This window comes from Podarcis filfolensis (assembly GCF_964270895.1).
Source record: "Podarcis filfolensis genome assembly, chromosome: 6".
Lineage (NCBI taxonomy): Eukaryota > Metazoa > Chordata > Lepidosauria > Squamata > Lacertidae > Podarcis > Podarcis filfolensis.
In genome coordinates this window covers 61508244-61530895 of record NC_139609.1, presented here as the reverse complement: position 1 = coordinate 61530895, position 22652 = coordinate 61508244, and the positions used below count along the sequence as shown (strand labels likewise).

General features: G+C 40.8%; 1 protein-coding gene across 2 annotated transcripts in view; it reads left to right on the top strand.

Annotated features, from left to right (window-relative positions):
- The window catches only part of PLXNA2 (plexin A2), a 404642-nt gene that overhangs the window by 248047 nt on the left and 133943 nt on the right, over positions 1 to 22652 (top strand). For both annotated transcript variants that reach the window (XM_083617292.1, XM_083617291.1), the window contains exons 10-11: positions 16577 to 16777; positions 20959 to 21055. In XM_083617292.1, coding sequence (XP_083473418.1) covers positions 16577 to 16777; positions 20959 to 21055 — 298 coding nt within the window. The remainder of the gene's footprint in view (positions 1 to 16576; positions 16778 to 20958; positions 21056 to 22652) is intronic.

Sequence of the window (22652 nt, the reverse complement as noted above, 5' to 3'; positions counted from 1 at the left end):
TATGTTGAGCAAACTATGCTGTTATGCTGTTCCTCTTTGCTCAGCATAGCCATGATGACACAAATGAAACACTGTTCCTCTTTGCTCCACATGCTTATGTGCTTACACTGACCCAACTAGCTCAGCAGTCTAATTTGCTTAGTCTCTCTGAAGAAAATAAAATGCTGTTTGTCCAAACAAAAGTGTAATCCAGTTATTCTGTTGCAAAAGCTAGTTTGTAGATAGTAATATGGAGGGGGGGTGTCTCTGTAAGGTTTCTATTTTCAGCACCATCCTGTTAGCAAAGCTGTTCTTACATCTGCCTTAATATATTAGCAGAATATTCACACACAAATAGACGTTGTTAACAGAAGATGCATTGCCCTTTGGAAGCAAAGCAAAAATGATAATATTTCAATCAAACTACTTTCTGTCAAAGAAAGAAGTATATGCACAGTCTCCCACATGGATACTTGCCGACTGCAGTTCAGTATCAGGATGTAAGTGCAGCATCCTGCCTCCACAACCATTTTTATGCATTAGTTAACACATCTGTTCTGAAAGGTTAAAATCATACCCTTTGTCAGATGTTAACCAATGGTAAGAACCATGACATGTTTCTAGCAATTGCTTGTTTGTGCCAGTGTGAAGGCAACCTGAAGCTTTTAAAGTAAGGTTATACTTTGCAAAATGACTGAAAAAGTGGCACTTTCATGTTTCACCACTTTGTTCCCTGTTAATGCTTGGAGGCAGAACTATAGTTTACAATCACTCAAGTAAATTTGCACTGCTTGGCTTCTTTTACTGTTTGCACTTTGGCAGAATTAATCTTTAGCACAGTTAAACAACAGTGCACTTATGCCTGTGCAAACCAACCTGCCATGGCATCAAGGAAGTGAAATACATAATTTGTCTGAGGGATTCACTGACAACAGTATAATTCATCTTGTGTGAATCAGTTGTCACAATATTTGTTGACAGAAACATTTCTAGCCTACCTTTCCATCAAGCATCCGCAAGGCAGCTTACAATATAAAGTTGAAGAATTTAAGAACAAATGGCAATATAAAATAGCCACAAGAGAAAATGGAAATCCCCCTATTTTCTTCTCAGTGTTGCTGCACCCTCACTTTACTCAAATTTCTGCCATTGTTTGAAGCAGCCAGTTTTTTTCCCTTTTCAGTGTCCCTCTCTATTTGCTGTGCTCAAATCTCCCTCTTCCATTCCAGCTACTTCATGTAAAGATAAAGGATGCAGAGCCGTCAAAAATTCCATAGTATTTTACTCAAACTTCTGACTTTGTTTAAATCCACCATTTCCCTCTCAGCTCCCTCTTTTACTGACTTTTTAACTTCTGCCATTGTTTTAAACCACTTCCCCCTCTCATTGTCCATCCCTTCTTGCTCCTAAGCCATGACCTCTGCTGTTGTGCAAGCTGCCTTGTCTTTTGCCTTCTCTCCAACCCTGATTTCACGCAAATCCAGGATTGTGTTGAGGCACTCCAAAACCTCCAATGGCGGCTTGTGTGATGACATTAACATTTTTATTATATAGAGAAATTAGGATAAATATTAATGCATAATTGAACTAACTAAACAGCTCCCTAAGAAAGCCTTGGTGAAAATATATTTTTAGGCAGCGCCCCAAAATAAGCAATGTCAGTAGCAGCTATATCTTGGGGAAGAAATTTCCCAGCCAATGTACCACCACAGAAAAAGTTCTATCTTATGTGGTGGAACTATAAGGTAAGGTAAAGTAAAGGACCCCTGGACTGTTAAGTCCAGTCAAAGGCAACAATGGGGTGCAATGTTTGTCTCACTTTTCAGACCGAGGGAGCTGGCGTTTGTCCACACACAGCTTTCCAAGTCATGTAGCCAGCATGACTAAACTGCTACTGGCGCATAGAGGACCATGATGAGTGCCAGAGTGCACAGAAATGTTGTTTACCTTCCCGTTGCAATGGTACCTATTTATCTACTTGCACTGGTGTGCTTTCAAACTGCTAGGTTGGCAGAAGCTGGGACAGAGCAACGGGAGCTTACCCTGTCACATGAATTCAAACTGCGAACCTTCCGACTGACAAACCCAAGAGGCTCAGTGGTTTAGGTTACAGCGCCACCCGTGTCCCTGATGGAACTATAAGACATCAGGGTGATATAAGGAAAGGCATTCCTTCAAATAATGGATCCAAGTCTTTTATGACCCAACATAGGATAGCAATGATATCATGCATGTCTTAATGTTTCATCCAATTTCTGGGTTGTTATTTAATTCCTGCACATGGGCAGCAACCCAATTATATTTTTTTGCCTATGAATGTCTTCTGTTCAGGCGATTCTCCCACAGCTCAAAAGAAACACCAGAGAAATAAAAATAAAAATGTAGGGAAGGTGGACTACTGTGAATATACAAACACTGGCTTGGAAAGTGGAAACAGAAGCAGTGTATTCTCACCATGAATTCAAAGTTAACATGAAGCTCAGCATCAAGAGAAGACGCAGTTTGAGATTGGAGTGTGGCCTAGAGACTTGCCATCTCTGTTGATAAATTGAACAGCAGTAAACCCAGCTTGAATCTAAGATCCCCACATTGTTTTCAGTGATAGCACTTAGGGGGGGAAATCATTTTATTGTAACAGAGTCATTGGAATCAAGGAAACCCTTGATGCTAACAGATCTACATTTAAGCAGAGAGCAGACATGCCATTTAATGGAGACTGGAAGAAATGAACTTGGGCCACTGTCATAGCAATCCATAGGTGGCCAAACAAGACTTCTAGGATGTAGTTTCCATTTGCTTTTCTTCAGGGATTGAAAAAAATGCACTACAATATTAAATACTTGTATACTAGTGTAAACTAGTGTACACTTGTTCTTATTAATATTTTGAGAAATGGAGTTAACTAAGATTAAAAGAAAAGGAACATGGAACATATCTGCACCCATAAAAGCAAGGGATTTGTCTGATGAAAAGGGCTTATAAGAAAGGACCTTCACCTTGGATGTCACTTTCAAATGAGCCCTATAACATGAACAATTTATGTAAGAAAAAGAAAGTTGTCATAAAGCTGTGCTTGGGTGAGATTTATGGTAATAAAATAGTTTAAATGGGGGAAATCTTCAGATGACAGATTTATATATTTCCCGTAGTCTCATCCCAGTGGGAAGATAGGAGAAAATAAATTCAATTGTTCTCCCAAATTTGAACATCACCATTCTGCTTTGGTGTTCAGTTTGTACAGATAATGTTGCTTCCACAGGGGTAGCACTGAATCAGGCAGGTGGAACATTCACAGGCTCTGGAAGGTTAAACTGGAGGTGTGTTCTGGTTCCTTTTAGTGGAAATGTTTAGGTAATATTATCACCTGGCTAATCCCCATTCCTGATCATGTTTTCAGCCTGTTTTGAAGTTTCTTGTAATTATAGTCATTGTCAGCAGCAGCAACAAAAACTGAAGCATCTGGGACTTCCGGGTTAGGGCCTCCGGCAATGGCGGAATTCCTCTGATCAGGAGGATCCGCTCCGTGGAAATCAGGGTCTGGCTGCCACGGTGAAGGCGGAGACCCACTAAAAACCACAGGCGGGAGAAGCCTGTGGACGTGGGATTCGGCTGGCACCTTTTGCGCCTCCCGTACTCGCGGGGAAACCCAGTTTTGGGGATCCGGAGCGACGTGGGGTGAGTGGCGCAGTGCTTTGAATTGACTGGTTCTTTCACGGAGTGAAGCCGCATTGCTGTTGCCGGAGAGCGCTGACTTTTTCCTGTGGACAATTGGACTTTAAACAACTACCCGTGAGTAGAATGGAAAATTGGATCTTTAAACATTTTAATTTGGCACCGAAACGGGAAAGTTTCAAACAGGAAGTCCGCCTTCCTCTTTTGTAAATAGATTGAAGCAAAGACGCTGCAAGCTAAAGTCTTGGAAAGCCTTTCGTAAAGGATTAAATTTCCATCGGTTAAAATCATTAAAGCCCCCTTGGAAGCAGGGGAAGAGGGGGGAATTTTGGACCTAGTAATCCTGCAGGAAAGAGTGATGAAAATCAAATTACCACCGCTCTGAACCTGGAAACGGGCTGCCAGGAAGATTGACGTCTTGGGAGAGTTCATTGACTGTGAACAGAACGTATGTTGACAGCTAACTAAATAAGAGAAATATATTGTTTCCATTGTCCTCTTCTGCGTTTAAAAAGGAGGAAAAGTAACTGAAAATTGAAACTAATTTTATTGCTTAAACTGTGCTTGAAAGGATTGATACAAGTGGAGACTGTTTCCCTCTAGAGGGAGCTTTAGAAACTGTTACAAGAGTGGAGCTGGGGAATCTCCACCTGCAAGATAAGAAACTGTGAGAATTAGAGATTGACCTTGGACCACTTAAGAATGTCGACAGAAGAAGCCCTAGTGACTGCATTTTGTAAGATAAGCTATTCGCTGGAACAGCTCCACAAGAAGATGGATGTTATGACTACTAAAATTGATAACTTGGGACAAAAAGTGAACATCAATACAAAAATTATTCAGGATTTGACACAGGAATCTACTTCGACAGGACAAATTGGGGAGAAGACGAAGGAGAAAGTTGTTGTTGTTGAACCTAAAGTAATACAAGTGGGGGCCCCAGCCTTACAGAGGCAAATTGAGGACTATAAATTGAGGCCTTTTATGATTGAATATAGAAAAAGTCAGATTTTGAGGATCGGAGCCCTGCTTGGACTGGAGATGGAAAGTTGGCTAGATCCTTTAATGCAGGGATTTATTGACCGTCGGGACCTGGATTTGGGTCTGGAGGTGATTGGAGTTGTGGGGGCCTTTGGATTTGGAGGAATTTTGAAACATGTTCTGAAATATTATATGGACCTCAGTTTTAACTATGGAAAGTTGGCTGACCTGTCGAGAAGGAACAAAAGCATTGTTAGGTTGGAGTCTCCCCGAGATCTGCTCTTCAGCATCAAAGAATATGAAGAAGACCTGCAGAAGGGACTTGGAAAAGAGTTAAGAGCCTCGGATAGAAGATCTCCAGGTTGATGAACTATATGGAATTGACGGAAAGGACTGGCAGAATCCGAGACCAGGGAGAAGAGATGGTGGAAGAAGATTGGAAAAGTTTAAAATTTATATATAGAAATACTGTAAAATTAATGAGTGTTAGAAAAATGTTGGAATGAAATTTTATGGCTTTAGTAGAAATGTTATAAGGAGTTAAGCATAAATAAGTACTTTAGCATTAATGGAAAATAAGGTTAAAAATATGTTAAGATATTTATATGACAAAAAATAGAGAAAGATGGAAAGGAATTGCTGAAACAATTAACAGAAGTGGAATACAAAAAGGGAGGTGAGAGGAGGTCAATGAAACAAGGGAATGAAAGATAGAGTATTGAAATGGTATGATGTATGTTTTTAAATTGTTGTTGTTTTGTTTTGTTTAGTTTAATGTGTTAAGGTTGCGTTTTGTATTGTTTATATATTGTATTGTTTTTTATCTCTTTTGTTGTTTTTTCTTGTCTTTTTTCTTCTCTTTTTTCCTGTAAGTTTTAAAAGTAATAAATATTATTTTTTAAAAAAAACAAAAAACTGAAGCATCTGCCTGATCTTTAAATGCCTAGATTTATTTACTAGAGGTTGGAGTCCAAAGTCTTGTAAAGAGTTAACTGACTTATTCATGAGTTTTTGCTGATAGATTTTGCATATGAACAAAACATTAACATGGGCACATGTTTATGTTAAACAACACAGAAAAACAACACAAAAATCACAAATGCATCCACAAGGCTTTTCATGTGCATGTTTCCCTCTATTTATTAGGCAGTACATGGAACCATGTACATGAAAAGACCTGTGCATGCATTTGCGATTTTTGTGTTGTTTTTCTGTTCAGCATTCCTTTTTCCTTCCTGGGTAGAACTGAACCACCAAAACATGTTTTACATTTCTTCAAGATTGAAAGGCAGATTGTAGCTTTGTGGCTGAAATGGAAAGACTTCAAAATCCAGCTAGGTGCATTATGGGTTTCGATGGTTTGTAGCTTCATACTCTGCTGAAACAAGCTTCTACTTCTCAACTGAAGTCATGTCTAAGTTCTTTCTTGTGAATGTGGGTTCATTGCCCACCAAGTCCATGAAATCCCTTTTGCTCCCATAGAAAGGGAGCAAGTGTACACATTGTAGGGTGGGATGGCAGAGAGACAGAAGAGAGAGTTTGTTGAGGTGGCAAGGAGGAGGCAGAGATCCTGTCCCTACCTTGGCTGCAGAACCTTTGCAATGTGGGGCTGGGATTGAGGTTGAATTCATATCACCCAGTACTGATCCTGCAAAGGAGCCCATGAGGCAAAGCAGCATGGCAAGTAAGCTGTCAAAGGCAGATCTAGGGGAGCATGACCAGTTTGTTTACACTGGGCATAGAGCTTCTGGAATACCGCAGCTTGCACTGCAACTGTTCTATCCGATGGAAAGTTAGAGATGGGGGGCACCGGATTCTGGTGTTGCACAGGGCACCACTGCAATTTGAGATGCCAAGGGCCCCCACTGCCTGGTGCACTTGCAGCTGTTCGACTGGTAGGATCCTGCAGGAGGCACTCAGTTCCCTTCCCCCAGGGGAAGGTGTCTGTGAGGGTCTTGGCTCCAGTACTGTGTTATGACAGCCCTGATGCTATGACATCTGCTTCACTAGTACCTGCCTGCCATTCCCAGGTTCAGTGCTTTCCCCATCACCAGCATTAGACTCAGAGCCATGGATCCAGTCTGGTTCCTTAGCTGGTAGAATGGCAGCCTTTCCTTAGTGTCATCTTCACTGCTGGGCTTTGGGGTCATAACTTCTCTATAACTATTGTCCAGATATTGTGAGATTTTTCTGGAGCTAATCAGACATTGTGTTAGAACAAAACATGTAATTCCAAAAAGAGTCTAGAACAAGGGAAGTGTGTATGTACAATTAAACTAGGTAGGATTTGTAGTTTTACAGCAGCCATTTTGTGGCAGTGCAAATGATACTTTCTTAAATTTCCTGTTGTAGTCACAAACGCAAATAGGTTGGAGACCTAGGATGTACAGCACAAAACCTAAACGTCCTGAATATCTGTCTCATTTAACAGAGCTAATTAACATTTCACTTCACAACACACGCAATTTGTAATCTAATTCATGAATGTGCCGTTAGCATGAAATATACGGCATGTTTTGTTGAATTGCAATTCTTGAAGAGACCATATTTCTGGAAATGCAAAAATCTCTTCTTTTAACACATTTCCTATCATGTAAATTGGGTTTATACTACCTTTTTCATGTTAGGGCAAAATTAAATAATGTAATACATGAAACCAAAACATTGATTTAGTTCTCATCTGCACATCCCTCTTGGGAAATGTCTTATGTAGTTTCACACAGTGCAATTGAAGTGCGATTTTCTTTTGTGGCCTACCAAAACATTGTTTGGGTTTTGGGGCGGGGGATTCATGTCCTCGGAGAGAAAGCGACATCAATTCAGAATGCAATCCTGGAGGTATGCTGAAAACAAAATCCTTATGCTCCATGTCTGTCAGTCTTTAAGGTTCAAATGTAGCTTTAAGGGCTTGTTGTTTTGCCTTGGTAGAAATGCTGACCTCGTCGTTTTTTAGCAAGCTCCGTTCAACAGACTTCAGAAATACATAGCAGCTCTAATTTAGCAAACCACCTAATCTAGAAGTTCCTGCTCTACAAGGCAGCGGCAGAGGAAGCGGCTTGGGCGCCAGGGGCAGGGTGCCCAGCGGCAGGGTGAGCTGCCTATAGGGGCGGGGTGCACCACGGGGCCTCCGGGGTCTGCCTGCCTCTTCCCACTCAGCCACCCTACAGCTGGGGGGGGAGGCAGTAGGAGAACCATTTGGGCAGCGTGAAGCTTGTGTGCGCCCAAGCCACCGTGTCTCTTCCAGGAGAGACATGTGGCTTGGGCACGGTGCAGGCCCTGCGGTGCGTGCCGCCCAATATTTTGTCACCCCCCTCAGTGGTGACACCCGGGGCAGCCCGCACCCCCCTTCCTCCACCCCTGCTACAAGGTTTATTTATATATCGTGTCAAGAGCTGAGTTTGCTGATACATAGGACAGTGTTTTTGCAACATAGCTCAGTTCCTAATTAATCATTCAAAGAAAGATTGGGTGGAGACATATAAAATAAAGCAGCTTGTCAAAGAGCTAAGCTGTGGTGCCAAATGCTTTGCAATTTCAGCTATTGGACTACTTACCATAATTGCCACTAATGCCATTTAGGAAACCTCAGAGAAAAACGTAAAACATACCAGAGCAGATTCAGTAGACTACATATCAAGATAGGAGGGAAGGAGATCAGACGTAAAACCAGATATCACTTGCTCAATGTAGAGTGGGAGGTCAGTGTTCATTGCCAGCTTCCTAGATCAATTGGGGGGGGAGGGCTGTTCATTAAGGGCCAAGAGTAGCAAAAATACATCAATGGTTTCTTTAAGGAAAACAATTATTTCTGGAATATTATGTAGATGGCATCCAGAGAAATACGGGAAAACCTGACGCCATGGAGATGATATGTACCACTATGAAATATGCATTCCAAATTGTAGCTTTGTAGTCTGATTGACTGCTCATCTATTTTTTTCCTGCCAAGATCTTAGATATATTTTGTAGAAATTATTTTGCTGAACTTTTCCTCTGTGTATGAAATTTATTCATTTCCCTAGATGGAAACCTGCTTCAGGTGGGGATTAAAATAAGTACTTTGTGTTCCCTGAACTTTCATTATCTGATTTTCATTATCCTAGGCTGGCTGTTAACTTAAGCCAGTAGCAGTCAACAAATTACATTGTTAGCTATCATCAAGAGGTGACAAAAAGAATGTCATACTCTTTGTTTCCATAATGAATTTTTCCTCTCTTTTTTCCCTATAAAGAAGGATAAAGAAGCCAGTATCAACTTTTCCCAGTTCTCCTGAGCTTGTCAGGGAAATGATTTATTGTTGATTAGATTTGTGCTGCATATTGCCTAGAGTTCTGTTGTGTGTGTGGTATTTTTTATTTTTTGAGGGAGAGGGATTTCAACCTCAAGGGGGGAAAATAGATTTTAAAATTTACTGGCAGTGGAACATTCCCTCTCTCTCCTCCCCCTGCCCACCCCTTACAACACTTCCAATCTATCCTGGAGGGCTGGGGGGAAACCCCAAGCAGATATTTTTTGCAGGAGGAGGCGGAGTACACTGGGAGCAGATTAGGAGGGAAAGTTCATTTGCTTGAGTAACAACTTTGTTGGATACAAGCCAGAATGGCCTGGGTTTGTTTGCACTGGAAAGAAGATGCTGCTTTATACCAAGTCAGACTTGAGCCATTGAACCTACTACTATGTGTTTGACTGAGCACCTGTGATCTCCTAATGATCACTACAGTGGTACCTTGGTTCCCGAATGGCTTAGTTGTCAAACAATTTGACTCCTGAACGACACAAACCCAAAAGTAAGTGTTCTGGTTTATGAATGTTTTTCGGAAGCTGCACTTCCGACACAGCTTCTGCAGCTTCTGCTTGAGTGCAGGAAGTTCCTGCAGCCATTTGAAAGCCGCACCTTGGTTTTTGAACAGTTTCAGGAGTCAAAAGGACTCCTGGAATGGATTAAGTTCGAGAACCAAGGTACCACTGTATCTAGTTTCACTTGTACACACATAGACCTTCATTATATTGGGATCTTTCCCTTTTACAAATTGGGCTTTTCTATACACTTTCCTTGATTTTGTCCTTTCTCCTGCAGCTTTGTAGTGTAAGAGTTTTCATTTTGTTTTGTGTTTGTTTGTTTTATTAAAAAAAAAACCTGCTGTGAATCTGATTGATTTTTAAAAAATGTAGGCTGTGGAGTTTCAGTAACTTGGCAATGGGGAGATTTGCAACAAGATAAGAGAAGTTACCAACACTGTGTTTGGGAAAGGAGCACAAGAGGGTGACTCACATTTTAAGGCAAAATATTGACAAGAATCAAAGGCATAAATGAGATAAAGCTGAGGTTGCAGGTGCAAAGGGACATATTTACTCAAAAGAAATTGGCTGACATGAACTGCATTTTAAATTATTTGTTATGTTTAATCATCGTGGTAAAACTGAGCTTGTCTGTTTGCAAAGCAAAGGCCAGAAAACAACATGCAATAAGCAGTTGGATTTCTTAAAGGAATATGAGATTACAGCAGCTAAATTCTTTGGCTTCTATTGGGTTTTGGCTTTTTAATGCCAAGGTTCCAAAGGATCACATTATTCTTTGGATTCAACCAGTTAAATTAGCAATTATGTTAGCAAAATCAATGAAGCCATCCACAATGTACAGGGAGAACAGAGTTTTAGATCACATGCCAATTCTGTTAGTGTTTATCAATGTGCATAATTAGCTAATGCTTTCAAAGATGCTTGAGAGAAGACAGCCTGTAAATAAGGAGCTTGTTCCTGTCCCTTGGGTTCCAAATCTTCTTTGCTTAGAAAGTCATTCTCAAACATTAGTGACTGTGATAAAATATGTTTTCAAATACCCCATGATGATCTTCTTGATACGTTCTTTAGAAAACTTTCAACATATTGGCTCAGCTGGCATGTGCTGCTATTTCAAATCATGGTTTAATGTCAATGTCCAAGGGTGTGAGATCCAGAGAGGAGATTGTGGCTGCGGAACGGCAGTGAGCTATGCCATGGTTTGTCTTAGCATCTCATTCAAAGTCAGGCTCATGGTTTGCTGGAGTCTGGACAACATGCTAAGCCAAACTCTGTCAAAGGATTGCACCCTTCAGAACAAGTGAGTTGCAGTGGAAAGAGGGAATTGATGAAGTTTGCTTCAGTCCCTCTTCCACTGGTGGTAGGCTGCTCTGAATCAATAAGACTTTTGTCAGCAGAGGGACACCAATTTCAAAGAATCATAGAATTGTAGAGTTGGAAGGGACCCAAGGGTCATTTAGTTCAACCCCCTACAATGCAGGAAGCTTTTGCCCAACATGGGACTCAAACCCACACCCCTGAGATGAAGAGTCTGATGTTCTACCGACTGAGCTATCCCAGGACTTGATACAACTCTACTTATTTTCTAAATGGATAATATGCTAGTATCCTTTTGGAACAGATGCCCAACTTTCATACAAAGTCCAGTGATGTACGTTATTTGTTTGCGTCCCCCTTGAGACAGCACATCACATCACATCAACTTTTAAAGTATTATTGTCTGTTGCCAATGAAAAGGATAATGAGTCATGTGGCCAAGCAGTTTATTTTAACTGGAAAGTCAAAAAGGGGAATAGTGCAGTTGGTCTCTCATGGCATGCAGAATTCTTTCTTTCTTTCTTTCTTTTTTGTATTAACACCCTGGCACATCAGTTCTGTTTACCTAAGCCCTTGCATAACATACATGTGTGAATTCGGCAACCTTAAAACAAATCGCCATAAAGCAAAAAAGAGAGAACCCAATATGCAGCAAGCCATCGCAGAGCACTATAGAAACACTCAAGAGTGCTCTCCGTAATATATGTCTCTCCTAAGCAAACCCAGTGCTATGCACAAGCCCCTACAGGTTCTGTGACTTCATTCACTCATCTGACAAATTCAGTAAAAATGGCCAGTAGCAATGCAGTACTCACAAGTGCCCTGTGCAGTTGGTGATGTTGCATCCTGTAGCATATCCTTCCACATCTTGGATGCCTTTATTAATGCAATCACTGAAGCTGTCAAACAGGAGAAAGGTCCTACAGTTACTCTCTTCTCCCTGGAGTGGAGCATACATGCTGTCTGAATCTTTACTTTCACTACAGTTCCGATGTGACATTTTTCGCCCAATGAAACCTTTGCTACGAGAAAAACTCCATTATAGCCTCCTTGTATGTAACAATAATAGAAATTCTTTTTGCCAGCAGCATTTCTAACCCTACAGTCAACAGATTTGGTTTGAGGGTGAAAAGGAAAGGGAACTGTCACGCACTTTGCCATAGGGAAAAGCTGTTTTCCCGGCACGCTTCAGATCTATTAAAAGACTAATCCTGGAGAATAGTGGGCCATATAACAGAGTTCTTTTTCAAGACGTAAACTCTGAGGCTATACAATGACTTGCCTACAGGGTTTTTATATCATAATCGTTGTTATATTTCAACAAAAGAGCAGATCATCTTAAATGTCATGTTTTGAATCTTGAAAAGATCATAATTATACACCTGTAATTTTGGTGCCTATCTCATCTCATGATGTTTTGAGGACCGCAGTCTTAAAAACAAAATGAATGAAATAAAATCAATGCTGGCAGTAGACTAGCACCACCAACAAAAGTGCATGATAGCCGATTAGTACTGCAGTCTGTTTCTATCTTTCCTTTCTCTTCATCTGCAATCTTTCAGATAGCATTTTGTTGTTGTTGTTGAAATGTGTCGATTTCAAGAATCCCTCACAGTTCCACTTTTCTGGTACGTAAGTCCTGCTTTTGTAGTACAATTATAATTTGAACTCTTATCAACAAAGCAGAAAAGACAACAGTGTCACCGGAAACTAGAGAATACAGCAACATTGGCAGCCACACCACAGTGTCTTTGGTCACTGTGTCACAATATCACATTGTCATGATACTTAAAATGCTTCCACTGTCTACAGTGAAGACGACTGTGGAGCAGTCGCCAACCAAGGGAGACAAAATTGCAATCTGGGTCCGGGAGGTGGAGAATTCGGACGTGGTCATCATCAGGCATGTAATACAAGGAGAGCCTGGGCCTGTCTTCAAAAGTGGTGGTTGGTTATGAGGCTCATACAGACATTACCACCAAGAGTGACTCCCTCATGAAGAACCAGTTTTTAGTATGTGCAGCTAGGATGGAACTTTACAGTTGACAGGATATCTGGGGAAGTAAGATGGATAGTTAGGATGTGAATTTAGTCACAAGTAGTGGACAGTGGGGTCAGGTGTTGCTGCTCATCTGAACTCCAGTCAGTTAGGATAGGGTAGGATAGTCAGCATGGTGCAAATGCACCACAGGAGCTAATCTGGTGCTCCTGCTGGTGTGTTTGGACCATGACTTCATCACCCTCTCCATATGCCTCCCAGTAAATGGCAGTAACGTAACCAACCAGGGGTCAGAAGAGCAGTGCTCCCCCGCCATGCCACTCACTAATGTAAGTCACATAGCTTCTGTCTGCTTTCGACATTATTAAAGTGTTGCAACCAAAATAATTTTTTAAAAAGCAAATTGTTGTATATTTGTTACTGTTATCAGTATCACATGTGAGGTTTGATCACGTATATTGAAAATTCCTTTGTATGTGTTCCCTACCATGGTTACTGATTTGTATAAAATGAGTAAGGTCATATCCCCCCTGGCGACAACGTGCTTTCCCCCCCCCAACTGGATTTGAAAATTATTTCTTACTACTAATCTGCCCAAAATCCCTCTTGAAAAACAAAATAAAATATATACCAGAGGTCCCATAAAAAGTTTATGAAGCAGCAGGACAAAGCTTCTGGCTTTCCCAAAGAGGAAGGCATCTGTTTCCCGTTTATCCACACCTGAGCTAGTCAAAAAGTTTGAATCTTTAATAAACGAGGTCACGAGAACACAGACACATGCTTTATACTGAATCAACCACTGCTCCATATAGTTCAATATTATCTGCACTGACCTGCCCTCAGCTTTCTGGGATTTCAGACAGCAGATGTTTCCAGCCCTACCTGGATATGCTGGGAATTGAGCCTGGGACCTTATTCATGCAAAATATATATGAAGAAGCATCTCCACTCCCATCGTTCAGCCCGGACACTGAGGTCCAGCTCTGAGGGCCTTCTGGCGGTTCCCTCACTGCGAGAAGTGACGCTACAGGGAACCAGGCAGAGGGCCTTATCAGCGGTGGCGCCCGCCCTGTGGAACGCCCTCCCATCAGATGTCAAGGAAATAAACAACTATCTGACTTTTAGAAGAAATCTGTTTAGGGAAGTTTTTAATGTTTGATATTTTATCGCTTTAAAGTATGGAGCTAGTGTGAACACACAATGGTACTAGTGAAAATTCATGTGGAATGGCCAAAAGAGGACAGAGTCAAGGGTGAGACATGGACAGCACAAGAAGAAGAAACACACTTATGCTGTTTTCGGTGTCTTGTGACCCCTTTTTTTACAAGCCATGAAAAATGTGAGTGGAGAGATTTCTCTCCTTCTCCATGGTTGAGCTCAAACTCCTTAATGTTTAATTTAAAAAAAAAAGTTTCTTAATGGAAAAAGATTGTGACACCAGGAAACAGAGTATTACATAAATGGTTATGTTGGAAGCCCAAATTTTCCATTTCATAATTAGCAAATATAAGTGTTGTCATTTGCTGTTAACAAATCATGCTTCAGGGCACAGTATGTAACTGGATGAGTGATTTATTTTGAAAGTTGTGAGTGCTATGAATTATATATTTTAGCTTTCTTGTTTGTGAAGCCAGACAAATGAAACAAATTATTACAAATCAAAAAGGAAGTTCTCAAAGCAGATTAATATGCTAAGCCAACATATTTGTCAAAAGTTTATATTTGTCAGTTTGAAAAGCCCTATTTGTTTAAGCCCTAAATAGAAAAAATCCTTATTTGAAAAAGACCCTTTGAAACTGTTTTCCTGATTTTTTTTTCAAGGGGCAGTCATTTTTAGAGCAGCTCCAATTTGGTTGAGAAAGCAAATGCGGAGTTTTGACTTGTTTGTTGCTCATAAATTTTATTCACTAAATCATCTTCCAGGAGCTGTATTCCTTCCTAGCTATCTGATTGATAAGTTGTCTGTCTAAATCAGAGATGTTTTCTGTGTTGACAGGCTGGTTTGTTTATTCCCGTGCTTAATAAGAAGTTGTTCTAGGGCATCAAGAGAGATTGCCCCAGAAGATTTTGGGCTTAAATTCACAAGACCATTAAAAAAAGGATAGATGTGGGTGGTTGCTATAGACAAATTTGTTCTTCACAAGGAAAAAAGTGATATTCCTGAATATGAGTTGTATGAGGGGACAGAGCTTGTTACCTTTTATAGGTTTCTCAAAAGCCTCTAGCTGACCTCTGTTTAAAACAGGGTGCTGTACTAAATGCCCTCAGGAATCTCCTAAGACCTTCACCAACCCTCATCCATGCCCTCCTCGAGTGCTCTTAACTTAGTTGGAATGTGTCTTTGAACACCTCTTGCTTTTCTGAAAGAAAGATGCATACATGGTTGTCTGTTAGCGTGTATAACCTTTGTTTTTTTCATAGCTAGACTGTGGCTGACTATACAAAGTAGGAGACACACCCATTTCTGTGTCTGCTTTTTGCCCCTGGCCTTGTCCACCACTGGGACAAGAGCGCCAGAAGGTTACCTATGAGGGATTGTGGCCTTTCAGCTGATCAAAGATTCCCTGCTGCTGTCATATAGGTAAAAATGTAAGAACCCTTCTGGATCAGGTCAAAGATTCGTCTCAGCTAGAAGAACCCTGTTCCCAGCAAGATTTAGTTATTTCCTTTTTGTGCATTTCAAAATGAATACCCTTCATTCTAAGTACCTGAGAAACTGTGGCTATTAACTTTATTTATATATTTGATTTTACCGAACAAAAGAACCCTGGGTTTCCTTTACATTTCAGTTGCTAGAAAGCAAAGGCTGGCAAAAATATTACAAAGGAAAAGTATGAAAATAATCCAAAGTTTTTAGCTGAAATGGATGTTTTCATTTAAAAAAATGCCTTCTATCTCTCTTGGGTTTTTTGTTTTCTTAATGTAATTCTTCCACCTGCTCCAGTTACAATTACAGGTGAGTCAAAATGCCTCTCCCAATGCCTTTGTATGCTACACTATTGGGAGCAGGATTTTGGCCATTGCGTGGCTGGGAGAGTGGCATGAAAGAGGGTGAAGTAAATTTATCACTGGCTGCAGTGGTGATACCAAAAGTCCTGATAGCTGCCATTTTACCCCCACAGGCCCTGAAAAGACTAGATAACTAGCAAAATGACTAGATGAAGATACTTTGGGATCAGAATAAAGTCCATGTTTCCTGCTTTCACTTTCTCTGTGGTCTACTGGACAGGCCTTTGCCTGTACTGCTAAGACCACAAAAGACATGGCAGTGAAAAACATTTTTGTGAACTGTCTTCTCTCCCACCACCTCCCCTCAGAATCCTTGAATTTAAAGTCAAAGTTTTAAGCTTAACCCTTGTTGCAACCATTTTTCAGCTCAAAGGCAACATTTCTTTCTGGGAAACCTTCCAGGGTTCAGTGCCCATGGTGAATGGGGCTGGAGGTGAAAATAGGCAGAACAACAAAAGTGAATTCTACCATTGTATAGTAGGCTGGTTTCTTCAAACTCACACATCTCCCTCTATCACCCATCTAAGCCAGCGAGACATTCAAGCTATGTTCCAACCAGGCAAAAAAAGAAGGGTGTAAAGCAAGGCTGGTGAGGGGGTGGCCTAGAGAAAGCCACATTTGTCCCCTCCACCTGAGGTTCCTCATCCCTTATTTATGTTTTGGATCTACAACAGATTTCTGCGAAATAGCCGAACCATAATTGTATCTGCATTTACATTATTGATATGCAATTCCCCAGAGTCCACGTGTGTCTTCAGGAAACAACTGTATTCAGAGTACCTTGCCTAATACATTGCTGTTTTCAAATATGTTTTCCAGGATTGCCCACAACTGTTCCGTACAGAAGAGATTTTGATCCCTGTTGGTGAAGTGAAGCCCATCACCCTGAAGGCTAGAAATTTACCTCAGCCTCAGTCCGGCCAGCGTGGCTACGAGTGTGTCCTCAACATCCAAGGGGTAGTCTATCGGGTGCCTGCTCTGCGCTTCAACAGTTCAAGTGTCCAGTGCCAGAATAGTTCTGTAAGTTGATGGGGGATGAGGAATAATAAAAAAAAGGAATAGCTGGAATAGAAAAGGTTGTGCATAAAAGGAGTTGGGGATTTGTTTATTTGCAATATTTCTAGACTCCCTTTCCAAAAAAAACAGTACAAAGTGGCTTTAGAGAATTTTTTTTAAGATGGGAAGTAGAATATAAAATCAAAAGAGTAGAAGGTAGTAGTTTAAAACTACATAAAAGCAACAGCAAAAATGTCCAACTAATTCCCAATTGCCTGGGAGAACTAAAAAGCCTCCCTCTGCTAGGGGAGCACTGAAAACTAGGTTTCTACAGGCTTCCTACCCTAGCGTTTAGCTCCTGAGTTATATGGTATTACAGGATTTGGCTTCTAGCACACAGTGACCCTTCAGTGATCTTATTAGTCTGAGTTGCTTTAATTGAATAAATGAGTGATACTTACCATCCAATCACTTGGCTGTTTAACTCATGATCCCTGTAGCTTGCTGAGCGGCTTCCGCACACTAGGCATAGGTGCCAACTCCCTGGAGCTCTGGGTGCCCGAGCACCCACAAAATTCCCCATGAACGGCCCAGGCACCCACAAATTTTGGTGCCAGGGACATGCACACTGGATGGCACCCACGGCCCCAGGCACCCATGGTCGTGGGGCCAAGCTGGCACTCCTTTCCCTAGGTTATTCTGAATTTATATGTTGATAAATCTGACATAAAACACATATGCATATACTGAGGCTGTGTCCTCAGTTTCAACATTATTTCAACAATCAGTAAACTATATGAAGAAACTTCATAGATTACCTCAGAATAGTGCTGTTAATGCATTACTTTGAATGCATTACTGTATTTTAATATTTTGTTGGAAGCTGCCCAGAGTGACTGGGGAAGCCCAGCCAGATGGGCGGGGTATAAATAATAAATTATTATTATTATATTATTATTATTCATTCACTAGGAAAACTCACCCCCAAGACTTTTGCATCCTTGCCACTGCCCTCTTGAAAGGGTCTGGGGTACAGATATAGTTCAGGTTTTGTATCTAGGTCTGCTGTAATAGTAAAAATCTGTTATTTGGAAGGAATTCTCTTTTCTTTCTTTTTTTGCCTGACAATTAGACAAATATTTAGAAACTAAGAGATCTCCCGGGAGTGCTTATACAAAGCACCATGCATGGAGCATTTACCGCTTGCATCCATTCATCATGACTGCCCATTCCTTAATGCCACAGCAGGCTGTTACACAGCACAATGCTAGCCTTTCTGTCCAATCCCTTTGAATAGAGCACACTCAGAATCTCTTTTGGAAATGAGAAATTTCTTTTATGGTGCTTGATAACTGCAGGAATATCTTGCTCACGTATGTTTACTCATGTTCAAGGTACTGAAGAGGCTGCCACCCTAGAAAGCAAAGCTACAAATGAGGCAAAGCTACAAATGAGGAAAATGTAGATGGTAGAATAAAAGGCATTGGGAAGCATTATTCTGGGAGATGAAACAAAAGAACCAGGGGTTAAGCTAATCCTGAATTCCAGACGGGAATGTGCTACAGGCAAGTGAGGTGTTTAATTAGAATCCTGGCCCCAGAGAAGATCTTTTATCTGTCAGCTTCCCAGTCTGTGACTGTGGGGGGTCAGGAAAGGGGGAGCTGGGGCGGGGATGTGACAAAGGTGTTAAGGCAAAGCTAATTCACACAGGAGAGATAAAGAGAATTGCAGGCCTCTTATCAGGGAGCTGTCAAATTCCAAGCTGCAGTAGCTTGATAGAATGTGTAATACTGGAAAGCTGCCTGTTGCTGGGAGAAGAGAAAGAAGGAACTGGGATGAGGAGAGGGAAGGAAGATAAAACAGCCTCCCTTAAATAAGCATAGTCAAGGAGGTGACTGCAATGCTTCTTGCTGCGAAACGGGAGTTCTTTGTCCCACAGGAGTGTCCAAGCTGACAAGAATAATGTTGGAATCAATCACACCAGTCAGGGCAATTAGCCTTTATTGCATTCCCAAGCCCCGTAAAAACTGCCGTCACTGTGGCACAGAAAAACAACTTTGCAGCCTTCAAAAGCAAACAAACAGACAAACAAATGTGGGACTAATCCAGCTGGTTCCTTTATATTGTGCTCAAATCCCACTCACATATACGATTTCTACAAATGCTATGTATTTCCTATATTCCTTTCAGGTAAGGAAAATGAAAGCTTATAGAACATTACATGGGATGAGCAGGCTCACATCTTTTTCACTGCAGCCAGTAGTAGGTACCTGTGCTATGAAATTGTACAGAACTACTATTCCCTCAAGTTAAAAGGGAGTAGGCTTTGTGGCACCTACAGTAGCAAGCTGGATGGCTGTGTCTCACTTGCCTGCTTAGAATGCCACTTTAATTGCAGAGGCAGTCAGATCTGTGTGCTAAGACTGGACTCTTGTAGTGCTCTCTGGGAGTCACAAAGAACAGGAGAGGGGAGGAAAAGTCTACTTACACACTTACTGTTCATACTTTTTGACTTCTGCCATGGATGGTACTGCTGCTTTTTCCCGACCTGGGGCTCCTTTTCCCTGTGGCATTTTTGGCCCTAACTGTGCAGTTCAAAAGTACCGTGTCTGTAAAATCAAAGAGACACTTGCTTCATTGTGCACATATTACAAAATGCACAGCTTTTTCTAGATAATGAGCCTAACCTTCTCATTTAAAAATGTAATTTGAGGCATAGACTTTTTTTGAAAGGGGAAGGGAAGGACAGGCTAGCTGAATTATAGATTTTGTTCTTCCACACAGGCAACCTGTAGAGGCATTGGACAGCCCCAATACTAGTCCTCTATCGGTTAGGCATGAGAATTCCAGCTCTTGAAAGCCAATACTTTTCTTGAAAAATGGGGCCCGCAACATTATAGGGTTGCCATATGTCTGGAGTTTCCCAGACATACACAAATACTGCAGTCAAAAGCATTGTCTGGGCGGAAATTGGGGAAATGTCCGGGGAAATCCTGATGTCTGCCAACCCATGTCAGCAGTGTCATTTTTCCTTTAAAAATAGCTCAAAAATAAAAAAAAATAAAGCTCAACAACTTTTGTGTTCAGATTTTCACTTTTTGAAATATGGCAACCCTACACAACAAATTTTGCAGCATGGAATGCTCTTGGCCGGAGCTCCAGCCAGCTAGCCATCCCGTCTTTTATGATGCTCCATTGCAATCCTCCCCTCATCAGGCTTCTTTCCTACCTCCTCCAACAGGCACTCGGCATTTTATGGACACTGAGCATGGTTGGTTCTCATTGGGCTGTTTTGTTTTGTTTTTGTGACACCTTAAGGTTTTCCCCCAAAGTTTTTTCATTCTTTTCTTCTGCCAACCTCAGGATTTTTCTGAGCCTGCTGATAACCTTCCTCTACTTCATGGATAGTGCCACTTAAATACATAAGGATCAGCACTCAGAAAATGAGTTTGCTATTAGTATTGTTGTAAACTGTGGTGATGGGTTGAAATTCAGCCCAGCTTTGCTTTTTGGTACAGAAAGATGGAAAGATTGGTTTTCAGAGTTTATAATAGAGAGTTTTTAAGGGTGAAAGTGGTGATGTTTTAAAGCAGAGCTGGTGATAACAAGCATTTGAGTGATTATCTAAACAGTATATACGGTGATGGTAGTTGAAGAAGAGAGGAGAATGCAGTTCATATCAACCCAGCAAGCTTTGAGCCACTGACCTTTGGATGAAAACTTTTCCTAAACCTATGGTCATATGTATTTTCCTTTGTACTGCCTAAAGCATCGCTATGCCAATGCCAATTAGAATATATTTTCCAAGTAAGTTCCATAAAATACTCTGGCATGTTTGCATATAGTAGAGCCTAATGTGGCCTCCTATAGGAGTGTAGAATTCTCTTTTTCATTTCATTAATTCTTGGTGATGGGGCTTTATTGGCAAACCAAGGGCTGAATGGTGAGAACAGTCTGCATGAATTGGATAATTAATCTATTACCTCTCTCCGGGCCCATCAGCTGATTTAATTATGCCTCTATGGCAAGCAGAAGTGTCTCTCCATGCAGATAATGGAAATATATGTTGCAATTCAACTCTTGCCACCCATTCCTAAGTCATGTATTGTCAAAAATCTCTAAACAATATTTGTCCATTCTAATGGCTCTTCCTTTTATTTTCACACAAAGCCTTCATATTTGTATTTCATTTATTTATTCCTTAGTATCTCTATGATGGCATGGACATAAGTAACTTAGCAGTAGATTTTGCTGTGGTTTGGAATGGAAACTTCATTATTGACAACCCAGAGGATTTGAAAGGTAAATAATATATTCTTAGTTTATTTTGATATATTTTCATTTTCATTAATATGTATTGTGGGAATTTTTGAAATTTTATTTTCATCCAATTCAGATCATTTGATGCTTTAAAATAAATCCTGTTTCACTAAGAGCAATATGGTTATATTTGCCATTTCTTAAACTCTGGAAGACCAGACTCTTGACAAAGGGGGTGGGTGTGCAAGATCATATATATATATATATATATATATATATATATATATATATATATGCGCAGCATTATAATTCTCTTATCCTTCGACCTCTCCAAGGATGAATGTAAATTTGCTGTGGGAAATTTTTATGTCATTGCTTGAAACAATCCAAATGGGATGAGTGTGTGCCACATTTCAGTGGTGAGAGGGAAAATAGATTAAGAACTACACAGACTTTATGTAAATATACATTTCAGATAATTTATAGGAAGCAATTTTCTGCTGTTCAAAGCTGTATATGGTATTACACCCTAAACTACAAATATTAAAAAAAACACCAAAAATACATAAAGCCGCCAAGGCCCATACTGCAAATGTTATCCATACTGTTAGAATTCCAAAAAACAAAAAAGCTTTTGTTACTGCCCCAGTGACAAAAGGCAAGTCATCCTATGAATTCCCCATGTTCCACATGGTCGCTATTTTCAGGTGGGAGTCAATCACATACCTGCTGTTGAAGGTTGCCCAATTAAAGATGATTTGATGCTCTTGCAGAACAAATTGACCTCCCCACACACCAGAAAAAAATGGAAAGTGCACTGGAAAGTATGGAATAACCCTCGCTTGTTGCAATGTCGTCTAGCCTCCCTGCAAACAGTGCAAATCAGGATGAATGCTCAATAAGCAGGTTGTCTGAGAGTAACCAAGGAAAATATATTCCATGTCCTAAGTGCACGGCAGGGCCTCTCCGGCTGCTTTCAGGAAACAAGGACAACTTGATTACAAAGGGTATCAGGATTATAATTTAAACCCAAACTGGCATAAACATAACTGAGATGGAAATGTGCAGCTGCCTTAAGATTCCTTTTACATTATTTCTTCTTAAAGGCTTGGGCGGGGGTGAGGCGTGAATCTGGCATTAACAGTCTGAAAAAAATGAATCTCTCAGCCTGCCATAGAACATAAGTTGAGCTCTAAGCTCAATCCTCAAGACATCTGGATGTAAGCGGGTTATAAGGCTTTACAATCAGTGTTGGAGAGGTCTGAGGGTAATAGGCTTACAAGGTTGTATGCTTGTTTTTTGCAATACCATGTTGCCATCTATTGCCCTGTATGCACTATTTATGACCTACCTGTTGGGTTAAATGAGATTTGCCAGCCTCTATGACTCACTTGAGGTGTGACATCCTTAACCTCCCATGGCTCTGATTCTAACTCTCACAGAATCCCTTCTGCTTAATGTTGACGTTATAAAGGTGTCAGGCTGGAGACAAATGGTTGCTGTTTTCTGAAGCGTTGAGGGTTGTTAGAAGAAGGTATCACTGCTCATGATGTCCATGTTTTGCAGGAATCTATTCATAAGAGATTTGGTTTATAATGTCTTCAGAATTTATCAACTGGAAGGCATTGGGAATTACAAC